The 21138-nt window shown below is 41.8% G+C and overlaps 1 protein-coding gene across 8 annotated transcripts in view; it reads right to left on the reverse strand.

Annotated features, from left to right (window-relative positions):
* Window positions 1-2504: 2504 nt before the first annotated feature.
* Window positions 2505-21138, reverse strand: part of rnf2 (ring finger protein 2) — a 52329-nt gene continuing 33695 nt past the window's right edge. For 3 of the 8 annotated variants that reach the window (XM_067990501.1, XM_067990502.1, XM_067990499.1), the window contains 6 exons: window positions 19454-19614; window positions 18076-18291; window positions 12370-12648; window positions 11326-11382; window positions 9011-9182; window positions 2505-3722 (listed from right to left, as the gene is read on the reverse strand). In XM_067990501.1, the coding sequence (XP_067846602.1) occupies window positions 3621-3722; window positions 9011-9182; window positions 11326-11382; window positions 12370-12648; window positions 18076-18291; window positions 19454-19614 (987 nt within the window). In that variant the 3' untranslated portion in view covers window positions 2505-3620. Of the gene's footprint in view, window positions 3723-9010; window positions 9183-11325; window positions 11383-12369; window positions 12649-18075; window positions 18292-19453; window positions 19615-21138 lie in introns of those variants that run through there. The other 5 variants (XM_067990506.1, XM_067990505.1, XM_067990504.1 and 2 more) reach the window with 3 other exon arrangements.

Genomic DNA, 21138 nt, shown 5'->3' on the forward strand with positions numbered 1-21138 from the left:
GACATTAAAACAACAACAGCTTTATCTTTAAGACTTATGTTTTAATCCTCTTGAAAATCCATTTAAATGCAAAATAGAAATCTATGTATATCGAGCTAGGTTGTTTTGAATTAAAGATTACATGAAGTTAATGTACATCAGAATGAACCTTGGCTATAAACATTTATATCATAGTGCAAAACACGTATCCAAGTAATTTACTTGGATTTCTGAATTGGCTGCTTTTAATAATCAGGAATGACATTACTGAAATAAAAACAGAAAATGCTGGAAAACATTCAGCAGGTCAGGCAGCCTCTGTAGAAAGAAAGTGTTAATGTTTCAGGTCGATGACCTTTCATCCGAACTCGAACTTATTAAAGATTAACAGTTTTTAAGCAAGTACAGAGCCAAGGCAATGGACACATTGCGGGGTGATGTTAAACCCCAAGAACGGATGGGTTGGGGGCAGGTGGGAGTTGAAAGTAGTTGTTTTTTGGGTCACGACCGCAACCCTGGGTTTGCAGTTGTGACCCAAAAAAACTATTTTCAAATCCCACACGTTCTTGGGGTTTAAAATCACCCCCAATGTGACTATAAGCTCTTTTTTTCCCCTCCTTTTTCTGTTTTTGTGTCACCCCAACAGGACAGCAACTCCCAGATCAACAGTAAAGCCATTCTTGCTATAGCACCAACAGAGTGGCTTGGAGAGATTTTTTTCCCCTCTACCCTTTAGGAATGTGCCTGGCCTTTGCTGTGGTTTATCACTGTGGATTATCTGCAAATTTCCATCATTCATGGGGTGGGATCCTTCTGTTATGGTGGATAATAGGCATTCCATTGTACATGTAGCATCTTGTCCTGCTGCATGATTGATAATTGCTATATCACGTATGCTGCAGTATCAATCAGTGCTGGTTTGTTTTACACATGCTTTAATTAATTCACACGAATGTAGCATTGCAGACACACTGCATTATTGCAATGTTCTGCAATTTTGTGTTTTTAATGTAATTGTGAAAGTTCAGCAGGAATAGAATCTATCTGCTCCTCAGTCTAATGCAATATTGCTACCTTTTGCCATTCCCAAACCAGACATTGGACAGGATAGGAAGGCAGGGGCCAGGAACATAACTTGAGTTCTTATGTTTCTTTTTGCTGATTTAAAGTTCTTTGAAAATCTTAATAACTAATGTCTCCATTAAACACAGAAGTAGAAGAATTTAGTGTCCAGTTTCCACTTTAGAAATTTCTGGACAGCATACTCAAGAAATGGATTGTTCAGTCCAAAACCAGACAGGTCACAACCTAATTATTTCCCATTCTGAAATCACTCGGCTTCCAACACTTACAACTTTCATCTCCAAGAGGCAGGATGATGCAGTATGCTGGTACTGACACTGCTGTAAAAGTCCTCAAAAGCAACTGTTTTCCACATGGAGAGTTCCTGATCCCAGACAAACTGCTTAAGTTTGACACCAACCCAAAGCTAGCCCATAGATGGGAAAGATGTGCGTTAGCAAATTATGCATGGCAGACACCTTAAGAACAAAAGACCTGTTTTCCCTCTTGATTACGCATGGGGAAACCAATGAGGTAAAATCCAAAAAAAAGTAAACCAAGTATATTAAAGTTTAAAGCTTCCTGGTTCCAGCATGTGGCACTATCTCTCTCTCTCTTTGTCACCCTCAACTCAGAACACTTAACCACTTGGGAACTGACACTTGAGAAGTTGTGACTGCAGGTGCTGTTTGCATTTTAAAGCATTCAGCAACCAATGTGACGGTTCACTCTCTGCAGTGAGAGGCTAATTAAAAAGTCAGGAAGTCAGTCAAATATAAAAGAAAATGTCAATAGCCAGACCTAAAATAGCAGAACACAAAAAAACACACTACAGTGAGGGGGAGAAAGAGCTAGGCCCTTTTTTCCCCCCAAGAGAAAATTATATTTTCCCCATGGTTCAGTCTGAAAATTCTACAAAAGATGCTTCAGAAATCCATGAAATGTTGTGGTTTCGTACGTTTCAAATGCAGGGCTGCCAAATTTCACTCATTCATTTTATTCTGAGGTTTGGGCCATGTGAAGCCCCTCACAATCCCTTCAACAATGAAGTCTGAGATATGGGATCCTAAAACTGAGGCTTGCATATTTTATTGAGGTGATTTATGAACAGAACTGTTGAAGTTTATAAAAAGATTTCTTTGATAATACACAAAATACAAAGTTATTACCCATTTCTGCTTTACCAAGTTCCAAGCACAAACATACAATAGTACATAATTTATGGATTTAATAAAAAGTTTAAAAAGTTTTGGATCGAGATCATTTCAACGAGGTTTCTGGAGCAACCTCGAAACAGAGGCTTACAAACAAAAATAAGAATGTTTAATGCCTGACACTGCTACAAATAGCATCCAAAGTTCAAAACCCATGCACCTACTTTAGATTATTCAAGACTACGTTGGAATTGTTTACCTCTCGCCCATAAATGCACTTGCATTCTCTAATAATTACTGCAACTATCATTCAAGTAAAGAAACAGAATTATTTAATTTCAATTTGATGGTAACAGTGTACAAATAAGTAGTAGATGCCCAGGTACAGTATAGTTTCACGGTATAACTACCAGTACTTGATTGACAACATAAATACCCATTTTACATTTCACATGGAAAAACATTGATTTTTTAAAAATCAGAAAGAAAGACACTGAAAATATATTTATCTGTGTTTGCAATGCATTGGTGTCCTGTAGCACTTCATTTTGGAATAGTAGAAGTTTGTTTAAAACCATAGCTTTGCAACATTAAAGGACACTTGCCTTCAAATTAAATAATTTAGTTTCCCTCCCAATAACTTAGTGGGTAAATACACTGCATAGTGTGGTCCCAGATTCAATCCCCAGCGCATGCTTTAGTTAGCTGATTCCAGCCAGAGCAGCACTTTGGGGCATGACAATTAGCCTCAGCACCGCTTGGGTTAGAGGGAGGAATAATCAGGGATCCCACTCTTGATTGCTGTACAGGGGCCTCTGCTGGAAATGGCGTCTGTGGATATGGGGTGAGCAAAAGATCAGGCTTAGCTGTGATGTTCTCTCCTCCTGCCAATGTCAAACAGCCTATCGACACCCACTGTCTTGACTCACACGTGTAGGGCTGCTGTGGAACCGTACCCCAGCATACGCTAACACGTTTGGGGTGGTGGGAGAAAATGGATTTTAAAAAAACATTTTTTAAAATTTGGTATCCGTTTTTGTTTTGATTGCAAAATTAGGCCTTTGACAATAAGTTTGCAAGAGATTTATAGCGACAAAACAAAACAGATCTATTGCCCTGTGATGTAATCCATAAACCAAGAAACTGAGAAGCAACACACTACAAACTTCTACTTCCTGAATTCCAGGTGGTGTCCACAATATCATGACCGGATAACAAAATCCGTTGGGACACTGTCCTTTCGCCCGAGCCTGCGATGTTTCAGTTGTGAATTTGCACGTCACAGATCTGTAAGTTTGAACATGTGACAAGTTTTTATTCAACGGAACATCTCACGATACTGGTTGCTGTTGCATGGAAGACAAATACGTCACAACCATCAAAAGCACCGTCTCCATTTATTTGTTGTAGATCTTGCGCCAATGCCTATTTGTGTTCCTTGGTTGGTGCATAATACAGTTCCATGGGTTTGTTCACCTTCCAGTACTTCTCACTGACGAGCTCTAATGAAAAGGAGCCATTCAGCAGCTGGAAGGAAACAAGACAACAGTAAATTTCGCAAATCTTTTACCAAGGGCCACAATCCTGACCAGTGACTTGCTTGAGGGCCACTATAGCCGACCTATCATAAAGCAACTCCATCTTATGTTAACTTTCTTCTAAACTAATTTTCTTTTTCTTTTTTTCATCTGACCCCAATACTGGGTTCAGTAACATCCAACAGGTGGGAGGCTGAATTCAGGCAGACACCCATAGAGCAGCAGGTCTGCTGAAGGCACTGGTTGAGGAAAAGGTGGGTCTCAAATGCTTGGGATCTGTTTTGTCCACCTGAGAAAGCAGACGGATATTTTAATATCTCATCCGAAAGACAGCAATTTAATGTCTCAAAACAGACATCTTAATTTAATGTCTCATCTGAAAGACTTCACCTCCAACAGTATAGCACTCCCTCAGTACTGCACTGGAGTTTTCAAGTTTCTGGATTGGGGCTTGAAACTATGACTCTCTGACTCAGAGGTGAGAGAGCTGCCACTGAGCTAAGGTTTTAAAATTAACTCCATTGCAATACTCCTTTGGCTAGTGATAGATTAATACTGTGACCAACTACTGTCCACTGTCATCTGGTGAAGTGTCTTGCAAGCCACTTTTTACTGGATTACTAAACCATGCAATGGCATGACTGATGATGATGCCATGTGTTGGCTGTGTGTCCCACTAAAATTGATTGAAAACTAACATTGTCGGAAGTAAAGTCTCTGAATCATATAGGGCAGGTTGAGAAAGCAGTTAAAAAAGCATATGGGATCCTGGGCTTTATAAATAGAGGCATAGAGTACAAAAGTATGGAAGTCATGATGGACCTTTATAAAACTCCAGTTGTGGTTCGACCACAACTGAAGTATTGTATCCAGTTCTGTGCACTGCACTTTAGCAAAGATGTGAAGGCCTTAGAGAGGGTGCAGCACAGATTAACTAGAATGATTCCAGGAATGAGGGACTTTAGTTAGAGAAGGTTGAGAGGAGATTTGATAGAAGTATTTAAAATCATGAAGGGTCTGGACAGACTAGATAGAGAGAAACTGTTCCCATTGGTGGAAGGGTCAAGAACTGGAGGACATAGATTTAAGGTGATTGGCAAAAGAACTAAAGGTGACACGAGGAAAAACTTTTTTAAGCAGCGAGTGGTTAGGATCTTGAAAGCACTGCCAGGGGGTGGTGGAGGCAGATTCAATTGTGGCTTTCAAAAGTGAACTGGATAAGTACTTGAAAGGAAAAAATTTGCAGGGCTAGGGGAAATGGCGGGGGAGTGGGACTAGTTGGATTGCTCGCATAGAGTAAGCAAGGACTCGATGGGCCAAATGGCCTCCTTCCGTGCTGTAACCTTTCTATGATTTTATGATAACAGGAAGGATTCAGGTTAGGTCCCTGGTTTGTGCTGAGTCAGATGACCTCAGTAGGAGCTCTATATTATGCATTATATATGCAATTGCATATACTGTATAGGCTCAGTAAAGTCTTTTTCTGCCAGTCCTATGAGTTGCCCTAACTGAGGATGGTTTGGGCATATCAGCAGAATCCAAAGCCAAACATCCGATTTGAATTATAGAAACCACAGCACAGAAGGAGGCCATTTGACCCATTGTGCCTGTGCCTGTGCCAGTTTAGCTCTTTAATTGGAGATATCTACTCCTAATCCGATTTCCCTGTACCCCTTCATATTCTTCCTTTTCAAATACTTGTCTAATTCCTTTTCAAATAAATATTCTACTGAATCTCCAACTGTGGCCTAACTGATTGCTGCTACAAATTCAACATAATTTCCTTGGCTTTTATACTCTGTGCCTTTTATATAAAATCTAGAATCCCATTTTCCTTTTTATGGCATTTTCTACCTGCATTCCACTGTCAAAGATCTATCTCCTTATCTCTCTGTTCCTCCACTCTGTTAAGAATTGTAACATTTATACTTCCCTTTCCTGTTCCTTTTTATCTAAACTGTACTGTTTCTCATTTCTCGCATTGAACTGCTTCTGTCACCCACCTGACCACTCTGTTAATGTGTGTGTCCTTCTGAAATCATCTGTATTCTTCTTCACAATTTGCCTTAATTTTGTATCATCAATAAACTCCAATATCATTCCTCTTACGCCTATGTCCAAATTATTTATATAAATAAAAAACAAAAAAGATCCCAACACAGAACCCTGCATTCCACTACTCACATCCTGCAATGTGAAAAATATTAATTTACTACTATTCTCTGCTTTCTGTCTCCCAGACATTTTGTCCATGCAGCTACATTCCCGTTAATACCATGTAACTCAATCTTCATAACAAGTCTCTTATGCGGCACTTTATCAAATGCCTTCTGAAAATCAATATATGTAATATCTGCCCCATTCCCTTTGATTTCCTCAAAAATTCAAGTAAATTAGTGACCTACCATTTATAAATCTATTGCCCCTGATAAACTCATGCCATATTGTGTGGTCACTGATTTCATCCCGCATTAAGGATTCTGCAGGTTTACCCACAACTGAGTTACTATTAACTGGTCTACAATCTCCTGGCTTATTCTTTTCCCCTTTCTTGAACTGAAGTGTAACCTTTGCCACCCTCCAGTTCTTTGGCACAAATCCTGTTTCCAAACTTTTTAGGATATTATGGTTAGTGTCTCTGCCAACTCCTCTCCAATATTCTGAGATGCAGGTTATCTGAACCTGGTGACTTCTAAAATTTTACACCCATTTACATTTTTGATAGTTTTTTTTTGAATACTTATCTCTAGTAGCTCTTCTATTTCCTCCTGAGATACTCCTACAGTCACATTTTCACCTTTTGCTGTAAAAACTAATGCAAAACACTTATTAAGAATGGGTGATGCCTTTAAAATGTGGCTTGAATCCTTTTGATGAACAGCCTTTTTGCTACAAAAATGGCTCAAACACCTGAAAAAATCCTGCACTTGCAGCGAGAGGGACACACAATCAAGTCCCAGTCTCAGTGATTCTTTGAATCTGCTTGCCGTTGGGGCCAAGACTCATCAGTTCGTGTTAAAGATTCCAGATGGAACATTACCAAGTCCTGTTCACCCATCACCCCTGTGCTCACTGACCTATATTGGCTCCCGATCCAGCAACACCTCGATTTTAAAATTCTCATCCTTGTTTTCAAATCCCTCCATACCTCTGTAACCTCCTCCAGCCCTACAACCCTCCGAGATCTCTGCGCTCCTCCAATCCTAGCCTCTTGTGCATCCCCAATTTTCATTGCTCCACCATTGGTGGTCATGCCTTCAGATGCCTAGGCCCTAAGCTCTTCAATTCCCTCCCTAAACCTATCTGCCTCTACCTCTCTCTCCTCCTTTAAGACTCTCCTTAAAACCTACCTCTTTAACCAAGCTTTTGGTCACCTGTCCTAATATCTCCTTTTGTGGCTCGGTGTCAAATTTTGTTTGATGATGCTCCTGTGAAGCGCCTTGGGACGTTTTACTATGTTAAAGGCACTATATAAATGCAAGTTGTTACGATGAAGCAGAGTCTCTCAACAGGCATGTGCGACTGCTCAAAGGGACTACTCTCATGATGTGTCATAAGGAAGATTGCCACTGCTTTGCTGTAATGATCTGATTTGTCAAAAAATCCCATTTAGATTATAATTCCCCATTCTTATCACACTAATTGCACTGTTTCAATGTTTTTCCTGCTGCACTTCTGTTTAACGGCAAGGAGACACATCAGGAATAAGAAAAACTGCAGTATTCGTGAGAGCCAGATCAAAAGTTCAGAGCACTGTTAGTTTAGGCTCCCTAGGCTGCTGTTACACTATACATTTGGCCCCACATTTATGTTCGTAGCAACATAAATCCAGTACTGAAGCTGTCCTCTTCAGCTTCCACAAACACTTCCTTGCCTCCTGCCTCAACTCCATCCCCCTAATTGGCTGCCACCTTCACTAAGCTCAGACTTTGCACTGCCTATAGCTGAGCTCTTCTTTGTTCCTCACATCCAATCGGTTAGCCAGGCTGCGTGCTTTCATCTCTGAAACATCACTCAAGTCCACCCTACCTTTCCCCTTCTGCCCCTGAAACCCTAACTCAAACACCTTTATCACCGAGAGGCTGGAATTCTCCAATGCTCTCCTAGCCTCCCTACTTCCACCCTCCATCCAGAATGCTATGGATTCTCTCCTGCACTAAGGCCCACAACCCCAACACCCTTGCCAAACTCCACTGGTTCCCTGCGCCACAGTGATTTGACATTAAGATCTTCATCCTCACCTTCAAATCGCTCAGCGGTCACGACCCTCCCTAGCTCCAGGATCTCCTCCAACCACATATCCTTTGCATACCTTCCGCTCCTCCAACACCAGCACTACTTCTCACTCGCCACTCTGCTCCACCACCTGCACACTACACCCACAGCCTGTAGAACTCCCTCCTTCAAAAGCTCTGTCACCTCCCTCTCTGCTTTCAAAAGACTCCTTTTCTTCAGTCATGCTTTCACCCCCTCCTACCTCCTCTCTATTGCTATAGAAGAGTAAGATGTTATACCAAACAGGTGGTATAAGATGAAAGTATACCACTTTTCAGTTGCAGAAGTATCCCCACAGTACACTTCCCCTTCAGACCTCAGAAAATGAGGGTCTGACTGAATGTTCATGTTTCTTTGGTTATAACATCTGGAATCAACACAGGATGTAAAACTCAGATCTACCTAGATACTGGGGTGAGTAAGGACCCCCCCACCAACTTCCTGAGTCAAACCACTTCCTTGGACTGAAAGACGCGCATCAGCAATTAAACTGTTCTCAAGGGAATCTAGCTGCATACCATCCAGAGCATTGCAAGCTAAGATACCTATGAATACACAGTGGCCCTATCACTTTTTGAGGAAATGGGATAAGTCAGGTAAGTTGCATTGTTTCATGTCGTTTCATGTCATTTCAATCACAATGCCAGCACTGTATAACAATTACAGTAAAAGACTAAAATAACTGAGGTTTTTTATCTGTACACAGGATACAGTGTCATGTGAGGCACATGCTAAACCAAAGTCAGCCGTAAATATCAATATTTTAATGAGAATTTGTGTTTTTTTTAAGTCTAGGAAAATCATCTGAAATCACTATTATTGTGACATTACCTGATGGAAATACAACTTTAATTTCTCTGCATAAACTGACGAAGGAAACTTTAACCTACCTTCTCTTTCAAGTGTTGACTAACCACTGTATTCCCAGCAGTTGTGGGGTTTTCTTTTGATCTGAAATAAACTGCGGTTAACTCACACCTGAAAAGCAGGGCAGATACTTACAGTAAACTGGCCGTTCACCGTTGCAATGTAAATGGTGTATTGCTTCTCGCTGACCGTTTCCACATTCATTGGATTCGCTTCTTCGTTTTTCCTGAGCTCTTCCAGGGCTAATCTCATAGCCAGGTACTTGGACAGATGGTCAACAGTGGCATTTCCTGTCGTTTTTATATACCTATTACACCAGACAATAACAAAGAAAGAACATGAGACATGGAGCCATGCATAAGTTTCTCCCTACAATCTCCTTAATCTTACGGGGGTGGGGGGGGGGAATAAATTCAGAACGTGGTTTATCGCTAGTGTTGGCATTGGAGCATCCGTACCAGAAGTCCTGGAAAAACTAGGTGATTTGGATGCACTTCATTTATTTAAAGCGGCACAGATGAGTGCAACTGAAACTGCTTCACTCTGTCCATAGGGGTGCAGGAATGCTTCAGACACTCACTGCTGGGGCTGGGCCTGTGTTTGTTTGCAATGGACAGAAACTTTCTTTGAAGCAGCAGAAAAATGTTGTGCTTACAATTTTGACATCTGGAGGAATCCCATTGTGATTAGATTCCTCATATGTTCATAACTCACAACTGTTGGATGTCTTATGCGCCAAGAAGTCATCTTGCTTTCCCTTCTCTCTCCCCGCACACTCAGCATTTCACATGTTCTAAGACTTGTGAATTATGTCAGATTGGAGTATGTTAATGAATTAGGTTTTCTACCCATAATCAATGCACTTAGTATTTTTAATTATGTTTGCTTAAGTAGCAAAAACAATTATATCAACAGTTGCAAGGACCTTAGATTTCCCCCTCCAAAATTGGGAACAAAATGGTAGAAGTGGGAGTAATTTCAACGTGTAAATTTAAATTGTAATGTTTAAGAACCCACTAATAAGGCTCTAAACTAGCTCACTGAGTTAATCCAGTGAGTGGTTCAGCTCAGGAAGGTCTCAGAGTTGCTCCTTGATCTGTGCTGAGTTAGCTAACTTCAGCATTGGTTCCAGTGGCCTAGATTAGAAAGGTAAAAATCGGCCAGGGTTCCTAGTCCCAAGCGCTATCCAGCAACACCTGTGGGAAGTATGTGTGTGTGGACGTTAGGTGATGACAGGATCAGGCGTGTCTGAGAGGCTTTCAGTGGTCAAACAGGTGGTCTTAAAAATGGTGTCACACCTTTGGGAGAGGAGAGGAGGGAAAAAAATGGTGGAGAAACAAAGCTACATTCAAAATGGTTTTGAACAATTAAGGCTTAATGCCCTAAGACAGTAATTGCATGTAACCAACTTAACAGGAAGTTATTAGACAGACTGGTTCCTGTTTCTACTCAATGGTTAGAGGTCCTACAGTGCACACACATTTGTTGGTTCCATAAGACTTAACATCAATGCCATTTTTCTTTTGGTTTCAGGGCTTGAAAACTCCGCAGACCCAGACTCCGCTCTGCTTTTGGGTTTTGTTTATTATCGTAGTTAGCACCTGTGGCACTCAATTTGTTGTCACTTCACTGGGCACTGTGAATTATGCCACAATTTGATTGCAGTGCCTTGTTGAAATGCTAATACCTGTATAATAATTGGTCAAATATATCTGCAGAGGGGCTTCTCTGATGGTTGAGTGAGTAAATACACAACCAGGGTATGGTACTGAGCAGTACAGGCCAGGGAGGTTTGTTCCCTAGCCTGGGCTGAGTTTGATGATCTCAGTTGGGGCAGCAACAGGACACTGATTGTCCTGCTTGGAAAGATGTACATCTGCAGATGTCAGTTGAGGACAGGATCTGATTCAAATCTACTTCCCCATCTCAAAACTCACTGTTTTAGGTTCATATGAAGAATGACCACTTGGGCACAGTGCCAGTGGGCTACAGGCATCTGTGGAACCATGTCCCAGCAGGAGTCAGTACTTTGAAAAGAGGAGTGATTTGAAGAAAAAAAAATCTACAGTCCCAAAGACCTGGAATAGCAGGAGGCCTGACAATGGATTTTTCCAGCCCTGACTGGATTTGATCAGGGAATCTCATCCAGAGCTGTAGTCACTTTGATACAGTTACTGGGATTCAAATCCATCAGTCTCATATAAACACACTCAGATTACCAGTAAACCAGCAGGTCTGCACCATACTGACCACATGCTAAAAGTGAGTACTGACTGTCACATGTAAACTGGTCACATAGCGCTTTAAGATTTACAGCACCATTCAGTTTGCAATTGACAGTGTAGACTCGAGTGTCCGTGAATCGAATTGAAGCGGATTCTCCCAGACCTCCGTTTGTGGGTGGTCTGTTACTGGTTTGTGGAGAAACCGGTTGCAGTGAAACTGCTTACCGCTTTCTCGACACCGGTGTGCGCCCCACAATCCTCTGGACACCAACCGTGACCTGCCTTGGTTAAAAGAGAAAAACATTTAGAGTCATAGAACAGGTAGCTCTCAATTGGTAGCATGCTCTATATTAATGATCGCCTTTACTATATAGAAAATATCAGCACCATTAAACCTGCAGAACACAGTATCCACCATTTCCAGGCATAGCTTCTATCTCTCTCTCATTTCTGGTACACATGTTTTTAACGCTGGACTTTTCCTTACCCCTCCATCCCCAGTTTTGTTCCATTTTTCTCTCCTTTCCTGAAAGCACTGACACACGCTGGGGAATGGTGCCATGGTTCTGGCAGCCCTCCAGTACCTCACCCAAGTAGTCATTCTTCATGAGTGACCCGAGATTGTGAGGGCTGGTAAGGATAGTCAGTCACAAAGGCCATCACAGCGGAGCCCAAACCTTACTCACGCATGTCATTTCCAGCAAGAGTCAATAGATAGTCAGTAGAGGAAATTCTGGCTAATCTTTGTCCTTTCCTTATCCCAGGGTCACTGAGACCAACTGTTGTGCCTCATCTGCTGCCTTGGTTGAGATCAGCTAACTCAGCACAGGTTAACACTGGACTTTGTAACAGTCAAAATGGACATCATATCTCCATTCATGTCTTGCTTCTTCGAGTCTTACGAACAGAATACATTAAGTAGTTTAATATTTAAAGTTTCCGCAAGTTTAAAAACAAGAACTGCAAGCTGTTTTGCTTTTGCATTGGAGCACTGGAACCTATGGTAATATTATTATTCAGATCACTGCTGTATCATTCCATGCTGTTGATTGGAAGGCTGGGAACGATCAGAGTGAAGGCCTTCGATTTCTACAGTCTTAACAAAGTGTCACTCCTGAAACGTTAATCTATCTTTCTCTTTCAGATACTGACTGACCTGATGTATATTTCCAGAAATTTCTGTGTTTGTTGCCAGCATTCCCTGTTTTTTTTTAAAATTCTGAATTCTTCTGATCCAGTGAATAATAATAACCCCTCTCACCGACATACCTGGTCTGTGCCGTTTCATCTTTTTCCATTAGTGTAGGATGAGGCCTGAAGACCAGTTCAATTTCATTGGTTCCATCAGTCACTGGATCAGGATCCCCTGTCCCATTCTCATTTGTGGTGTCAAGATCAGGACCCGAATCATCCGAGGTCTTTGCGCGTTTTTGACTTGGTCCCGCCTCCTGGTTGCTATGCGTGGAGGCATTGCTGCAATGTGAACTGTCCCCATTGTCTTCTGCTCCACTGCCATTCTCAGCCTGGTGTTTTCTCACCCTCTGTGCTCTGTACCAGACAGACAATAATTCAATGTGCTGTTGGTATTAAACTGGGCAACTGGTAAGCAAAATGTAATGAGAAAGCACCTTCGATTCATTTAGGAGTTGTTACTTCAATGCAGAATGCAAATTAACTCAGCTAATTATGTTGATCTTATGACAGTTTAATATATTTGAATAGTCGATGAATCATTTCAATAATGAATTGAATATATAATCGCTAATGCAAATAAATGGTTGGCAAAGTGACGGCTGGTGCGACTCTACAATCTTCATATATTAACATAATGAAGCTTACAGACACAAAAAGTCTTCTCATTAAAGGACATAGCAGTTGTTATACAATTTATGTACCTAAACATTATTCTATGATTCTTCCCCACCACCAGAGCAATTTAGTGGCATTCAAGACTCAAGACACCCTGAAAGCCAGGCTAGGATTAACACCGCCCTCAAACTACATCCCTAATTTAAATAAAATTCTATCAGGCTTCACACCTCCTGTGAGGTTTATCCAGAACAGAAATCATGACCCTGATATTTACGGGGAGTCGTAACGGACGGAACCTGGAAATATGTGGGTAATGTGGAGGTCCTGCCGAATTTAACGGCAGGATCTCATTTGAATTTTTTTTTCTCTGCTTCCCAGCTGGCAGCCAGCCAGACTGAGAAACTGGCTGGCTATTAGGCGGGAAGGTCTGTGCTGGCAGGCTGTAGCCGGGGAGCAAAGAGGAGAAGGGAGAGATTGCGGGGGGGTTTAAGAGATCGTGGGTCGGGGGAGGAGATCACAGTGGGGGTGGGGGGGTTGAAGAGATTGTGAGTTGGGGCAGCTTACGGATTGTGGGAGGCTTTGGATCACTGGGGGCCGTGGGGGGGGGAAGCCGATCGTGGCAAGTTAGCTTTGGTGGCCAGGGGAAGCACTCCTGCTCCTCCTGGCCCACAAGCAGTGCCGGGTTTCCTGAGCCCTGGGAAACCCAGCATGCAGCCATTAAATGTAAAAGTCAGTTAAAATTTGAGGCACACAGCCTCATTGACAAATTTAAATAACTGACCCGCCTCTCAAGAGCAGGTTAGTCGCCGTGATAACGCGTTGGAGGCGGGTTGGGTTTGGGTTTCAGATTTTTGAAACTTTAACCTACCACCCCCCCCAGCCCCACCTGTCCGTCATGGTTGCTTAAAATCTCCCCCCTGCACTCCCCCCCCCCCCCCCCCCCCCCCGGAACCCATATTTCATGATTAGTATGAATGCAGAGAAATATAAAATATAATGGCTTAGTGTCAGAATAATTTATGATGAGGGTTTTACTGAAATACCCACATGACTTATGTGTCAGTGTGAGCTCAGTGGTAGCACGGAGTCAGAAGGTCACTGGTTCAAGCCCTACTCCAGAGACTTGAGCACATAATCTAGGCTGACGTTTGAGTGCAGTACTGAGGGCGCCCTGCACTATCAGAGGTGCCATCTCTCGATGAGGTTGAGATGTTAAACCAAGACCCCATCTGCCCCCTCAGGTGAATATTAAAGATCCCATGGCATTCGTTGAAGAACAGCAATGGAGTGCTCCTGGTGTTCTAGCCAACATTTATTTCTCAACCAATATTTCTAAAACAGATTAGCAAGTGCAAGTTCTGACTTTGTTATGTTGAACATTGACCATTTCTAACTTACTGCTTACTGGTCTCATCATGGTCACAGCCTCCATTGCTTCCGTCCTTATCTTAATTTTCTCTACCTCTCTCTCCCCCTCCCATTTAGTCCACTAGATCATCTTATCCTGATCCATCACTTTTGAAGTCTGTTAGCCAATTGAATCTAATGTTATGTTCATGTTTCTGCCCAGAATATCTCTAATTTGACTGGCAATACAGGTTTGAGCTTTACACTTCGCACTACTGCAGATAACCTCAGCTTTATTTAACCACCATCACATCATTTCCTCTCTATTCACTGACATTTACACTGCTTGTAGAAACCCTCAGCCAGAAGTCTGAGTTCTCCTATTAATAGGATACTAGTGAGGTTCTTTCATGGCCAGTTTGTTCAGGAGTGGAAACTCTACTAGCTAATAGATGAAACAATTTGGTTTGTTTCTAGTTGACAGACACACAATGTTTTCATTGGCACAATTGGTAGTTCAGCTGATCCCATCCTCCTGACCAAAGGAGGAAACAAAGATTCAGGATATATTTAAAAGGCATAAGAGGAGTTTTCTCCCCTTCTCTCCTGCAAGGTATGATTCTACAGTTGCCAGCAGTTCTCCAATACTTGTCCAAGCAGCTTTACAATGTAAAAATCGAGTTAAAGACTCACAAAAAGCCTTATTTGGCCACCTAGAAGTAAAATGTTGTTGCACCTTTAAAGTTCCTATGTGACAAATCTCAAAGTAAAAGATTTTTGTGAAGTGTAGCTTTTCCATATGAGGAGAGAAAAGCAAATGGAAAAAGTGTCTTCTCTATAAAAAGTAACGATTGCCTCATTACATAAGCCCTTCTTAATTACTTATTATATCTTGCATTGCAACAGCATCTACATCACAATCTTTTACTTATTTCTCTTCTAATCCTGGTTATTCAGTCTTGCTTCTGCAATTACTTCACTTGATGCATTTGAGGTTGTGCTCATGCTACTACTGCTTTGAATTCATCCTGTCTACATTGCAGGACTGACTCAGGGCACCTGACGCAATATTGAAACAGCATTTTAATTTCTGGCAATGGAATTCCCCTGGTGTCAGAAAAAATGGACCAGCAATGCAAAAAGCTGTTCATGCCCAGAGAAGTGGTGGCTGAAGTCAGCCATTTATGTTTGCCTCTTGGAAACTCTCCTAGTAAGGTTTGTCTCAGTACCTCACTTATACTACAACGTTTCCTCTGAAGGCAGAGCTACATTATAAATGCAGCTTAGGGACATATACACTCAGTGGTGCAAAACTGATTTCTCTAAACAATGCTGCAGTGCACTTGCACCCAGTAATAAAGACATGTTAGTTTATTTATCATTGATAATCAGATGTGCTGCTGTAAGTGCAGTATTGAATTTTCTTAACAGGAACTTGCTGATGGGTATTAAATCATCCCAAAGCATTCGCATTAAGCAATGCTGATCAATATTGACTTAAGTGTGTTGGCAATTGTGTTGGGAAACAATGAATCCTATTAAATAGTGTTCCTATTAACCATTTGATTAATATTAATTAAGGTTCAGCTGTAATAAGTAACTGTGAATTAATGCTATATTATTAGAGATTTAAGCATGCAAGCTTAGAGGGTCCTAATGAGGGTAAAGGAAGTGTCGTAAATAGGATGCTGTTTTACATTAAATTTTAATCTAATACTTGAACACATAGGAATTCTGCTGTGTTGATGAGGCTTTCAGAATCCAAACTGGAGTGGATAAAGCTGTGGTTACTGTGGCCTTTTAGTCAACAGTAAGTGAAAGAAAAAGAATCCTTTTTGGGGGGGGGGAAACTTACAGCATAGCCTTTTGAAGTTATACATCTCATATGCTCCTTGGGGGCAGGGAATAAAGTTACATTGTAGTCAACTGAGGCAACTCGAGAATGGAGTTTTTTTTGCTTTGAGGTCTCATTTCCCCCCCCCCCCCCCTTTTTATAGATGATTCTTACATACAATGCCTTTTCTCAGCTGGAGAATAATTAAGTAAGTGGAAAAAGGTATCAGCTTGTCTGCATTTCCTAAACAGCTGATTAGTGTGTTCGTCCAGTTGTACCATGCAAGATACAGGAGTGGGCAGGAGTAGCAGGCTAACACTATATATGTTTTTATTATGCGAGTAAATGAGGTACAGAGAACGTACAGCACAGAGATCTCAACTGGGATCTCACATTTTTTTTCCCTTCCCAGGTAATAACAGCATATTACAGTGAACGAAATTCTCATGTGTTGTAATGATGCCACTGGGAAATCCATGGTCCACTAGCAACAGTTTGCTAAGTAATTTATATTGTGGCTTTTTAGTCTGGGGTACCCAATTATATTCAGGTAAGATGCATATATCTCGTTAGCTGATCGTACTGAAGTCGAGCTGGGACTATCCTAGCTTCTATATGGTTAATAGCAATGGCTTTTTACTCATTTCCCCATATCTCTAACTTTACCTAATTTTCTCTGTCTTACCCCTTTCTTTTTCTTTTCTCCTGTTGTTCTACCATTCTCTTGTTTCCAGACCTTTTTCCTTTGTACTTCTCTTCCAGCTGCTATCCTTCCCCACCCCCTCCTTTTTTATAGATGATTCTTACATACAATGCCTTTTCTCAGCTGGAGAATAATTCATAAGTGGAAAAAGGTATCAACTTGTCTGCATTTCCTAAACAGCTGAGCAGTGTGTTCGTTCAGTTATACCATGCAAGAAACAGGAGTAGCAGGCTACTCTATATGTTTTTATTATATGAGTGAACGAGGTACAAAGAATGTACAGCACAGAAACAGGCCATTCGGCCCAACAGGTCCATGCCGGTGTTTATGCTCCACTTGAGCCTCCTCCCACCCTTCTTCATCTAACCCTATCTGCATACCTTCTCCCTCATGTGTTTATCTAACTTCTCCTTAAATGCAAGTATGCTAGTGCCTCAACTACTTCTTGTGGTAGTGAGTTCCACATTCTTACCACTCTCTGGGTGAAGAAGTTTCTCCTGAATTCCCTATTGGATTTGTTGGTGACTATCTAATATTTATGGCCCCTAGTTCTGGTCTCCAGCACAGGTGGAAGCATTTTCTCTACGTCTTCCCTATCAAACCCTTTCATAATCTTAAAGACCTCTATCAGGACACCTCTCAGTCTTCTCTTTTCTAGAGAAAATAGCCCCAGCCTATTCAATCTTTCCTGATAGGTATAACCTCTCATTTCTGGTATTATCCTAGTAAATCTTTTTTGAACCTTCTCTAATGCCTCTATATCCTTTTTATAATATGGAGACCAGAACTGTTCACAGTATTCCAAGTGTGGTCTAACCAAGCTTCTGTACCAGTTTAGCATAACTTTCACGCTTTTCAATTCTATCCCTCTAGAAATGAACCCCAGTGCTTGGTTTGCTTTTTTTTATATATGGCTCTATTAACCTGTGTTGTTCCTTTTAATGATTTGTGTATCCGTACCCCTAAATCTCACTGCTCCTCTACCCCGTTTAGACTCTTATTTTCTAAAGGAGTATGTGGCCTCCTCATTATTTCTACCAACATTCCCCTGACAAGTAGAAGTTTTTAGAATACTTGTGTGTGTTTATTTGGTGTAGGAATTTGTATCTGGAAGATGTTGCATCACTTCTTCCCCTGTTAAAAGTAGTGAGGGCTCAGCTGTTACTGTGCCACATGGCATCTGCTTGGTCCTCACTCATTAATATTTCAACGGGTGTAATAATATATAGCGAACAGATCAATATGATCTTCTAAGTTCGGGGTGTTGCACACTCCTTACCTATTAAGTGCCTGCATTTTGAGTCCCTCTTCGATGCTGTGGCTCAGGGCCTGCTGGTTGTGGTGCTTGCTGATCCGTGCCAGCACCCGCTCCTGGTGTGCCTCATACTCGTCTCGACTGGGATATATTTTGCTGATCAGTGCATCAAAGTTCGGATCTGGCCGCAGCGATCTCTTGGAGACCAGTTTCTTTCTACAGGTCGGACACTCTTTGTTTCTAATAAGAGAAGTTCTTAATTAATTCTGTATCAGAGATTATATGGCAAACAATAAATAGCTATGTGACTGAAGTCGTTCCAAGTCAGAAGTCTGCAATTGTCAAAAGAGAAAGAGATTCTTGAAATACTGCAGTTATTTTCAAACATTTTAAAATAACATGGTCCTGTTTTATTTATCTGATTGATTTTATCGGTCCTAGCAGAATAAAACTCTAAACTTTCCACCGGAGCATAATTTTTATCCTGCAACCTACTAACATTTCTCTGATCCATCATCTTTTACCCGTGTACTTGCTGTAAAGCCTGTAAAAGATAGGCATTGTCCTAACCCTGCAAGGAATCAAATCCTTCAGGTGAGAACAGCAAGAAAGAGAAAATTGGTAAGAACATTTTTAAAAAGAGATTGTTGGGACACTGCAAGATGGTGCTGTGTGTTGGGGCCCCAAAAGCTGTAGCAAGGATGTGGGTTCATGGCCATGATTCCCTACACAGTGAGTTTATGGTTTCAGCTGTGCTGTAGTGGAGTCCTGCCAAGTAGAAGCCAGTTGACTGTTAAGTCGGGCTTGGTGAAGCCTGACAGCATGTCTCCAATCACTCTTCTTGGCGAAAGAGGAAATGGAGAGAATAAAGAAATCATTAAGTAGACTAAAACTGAAAGTCGTTATATCAAAAAAAAAGACAGCAACAAGCTTCCCTTCTTGAAATTAGCTGCTAAAAGTTGCAAGGACTGAATGTTTGAAAGTGCATTGTGTGCTGGATATGTGTGTGGTTTAAAGGTTTTTTTTAAAAAAGGCTTACCCCGCCCAGCACTGATGAATATTCTGTTACTATTTTACCAGGGCACCTTCCACTTCTTTTAAAAAAAAGAATGACCTCACTGAGGTTCCAACCACATGCCGCTTGCCCACATGCTGATTGGTACTTTGGCTTGAAACTTACTGTGTGATGTGGAAATGGGCATTTTGCACATCCAAAGCCAGTTTGTCCAAGTTTAAGTATTCATGAACAAATTGGAAATGGCCAAGCACCTTTGGATTCTCATCCTTGGTGTATACGTAGCCTGATTTTTCACTAATCCGAAACCATGCTACATGAGGCAAAGACTCGGGGGAGGAAACTTGCTTGTTTGTCATATCCTGCAGCCAGTCTGCTATTACATACCCACTCCTGAGGGCAGTAACAATGCAATCAGCGCAGAAGCGATGTAAGCACTCTTTGGTTGTCATAGTGTTCTTCAGCATGTCTAGACAGATAGGACACATCAGCTCACTGTGCAGACTTCTGGGTGACACTGCAATCTCCATGCCATCTGTGATTGCCTCCTGTAAGTCACAAAGTTCATCATGTAGTAACAACTTGGAACTAAGACTTTATCATTGTATTTAGATTAACTCCAACCCTATTGCACCCAGGTCACAAAGTTACAAGTCAACTTTTTGGATGTTGGACAGAATAACAGCTTTTGGTGACCTGCCCAGTTTGCATTTCAAAGTGATTTAAAAAATAAGGGGTCTGCTTGGTGTCCCCAGATCAGTCTGAACCCAGCCTCAAATACCATTCAAATTGCACCATCATTGGGAGAGTATCACTTGTTTTCAGCCTGATCAGTAGGTAGAATTCTACAATAAAAACAGAAAATGCTGGAAATACTCAGCAGGTCCGGCAGCAGCTGTGGAGAGAGAAACAGTTAACGTTTAAGGTCGATGACCTTTCGTCAGAAACTTGAAATGTTAATTCTTTCTCTCTTTTCTGTTTTTATTTCAGAATTCCAGCATCCACAGTATTTTGTTTTTGTTGAGGTAGAATTCCACAGCAGGCAGAGCACAACATCAGCAAAGCAGGGTGGGAAGGAAGAGGAAAGACAGGCAGGATTAGTCCCATCCCATATGCACTGCTTACTCATACAAGATTGAGGCATTCCAGCTGTTCCACAGTTGAGGAAGGCGGTGTTACAGTTTGGTGCAGGAAGGGCGATACTAAAAAAAATGGCCCAATACCTTTTCTTATTTATGATGTGGAGATGCCGGTGATGGACTGGGGTTGACAAATGTAAGGAATCTTACAACACCAGGTTATAGTCCAACTGTTTTATTTGAAAATCACAAGCTTTCGGAGGCTGTTTCCTTCGTCAGGTGAGTGTGGGATTCCATGGAAGGTTACCGCATTTATAGTCAGAGAACAATACCTGGTGATTACAGATAATCTTTCCAACTGCCCGTTGTCAAGGCAATCAAAGTGTTCAGACAGAGAGATGTTACCTACAGGACCACCGAATATACAGCGGTACAGCAACCGAAGAAGAAAGAGTCAAACTGGACTCCTCCGGAGGGTCGCTGCCCTAAGCTTGACATGTATGCTCAAGCTGTCAGGAAATGCGTCAATGCCAGATTCATCAGCTGCACTCACAAGACAGTCCAGAATGTCACCCGAGCACAACGCAACGCCATCAACGCTCTCAAGACCAACCGCAACATCGTCATCAAACCAGCGGACAAAGGAGGAGCCATAGTCATACAGAACAGAACGGACTATTGCAAAGAAGCATACCGACAACTGGACAACCAGGAACACTACAGACGGTTACCCGCAGATCCGACCAAAGAACACACCCACCAGCTCAACAAACTGATCAAGACCTTCGATCCAGACCTTCAAAGCATCCTACGCGCTCTCATCCCACGTACTCCCTGCGTGGGAGACTTCTACTGCCTCCCAAAGATACACAAAGCCAACACACCCAGACGTCCTATCGTATCAGGCAACGGAACCCTGTGTGAGAACCTCTCTGGATACGTTGAGGGCATCCTGAAACCCACCGTACAGGGAACCCCCAGCTTCTGTCGCGA

Source organism: Heptranchias perlo, chromosome 9 (genome assembly GCF_035084215.1).
Source record: "Heptranchias perlo isolate sHepPer1 chromosome 9, sHepPer1.hap1, whole genome shotgun sequence".
Lineage (NCBI taxonomy): Eukaryota > Metazoa > Chordata > Chondrichthyes > Hexanchiformes > Hexanchidae > Heptranchias > Heptranchias perlo.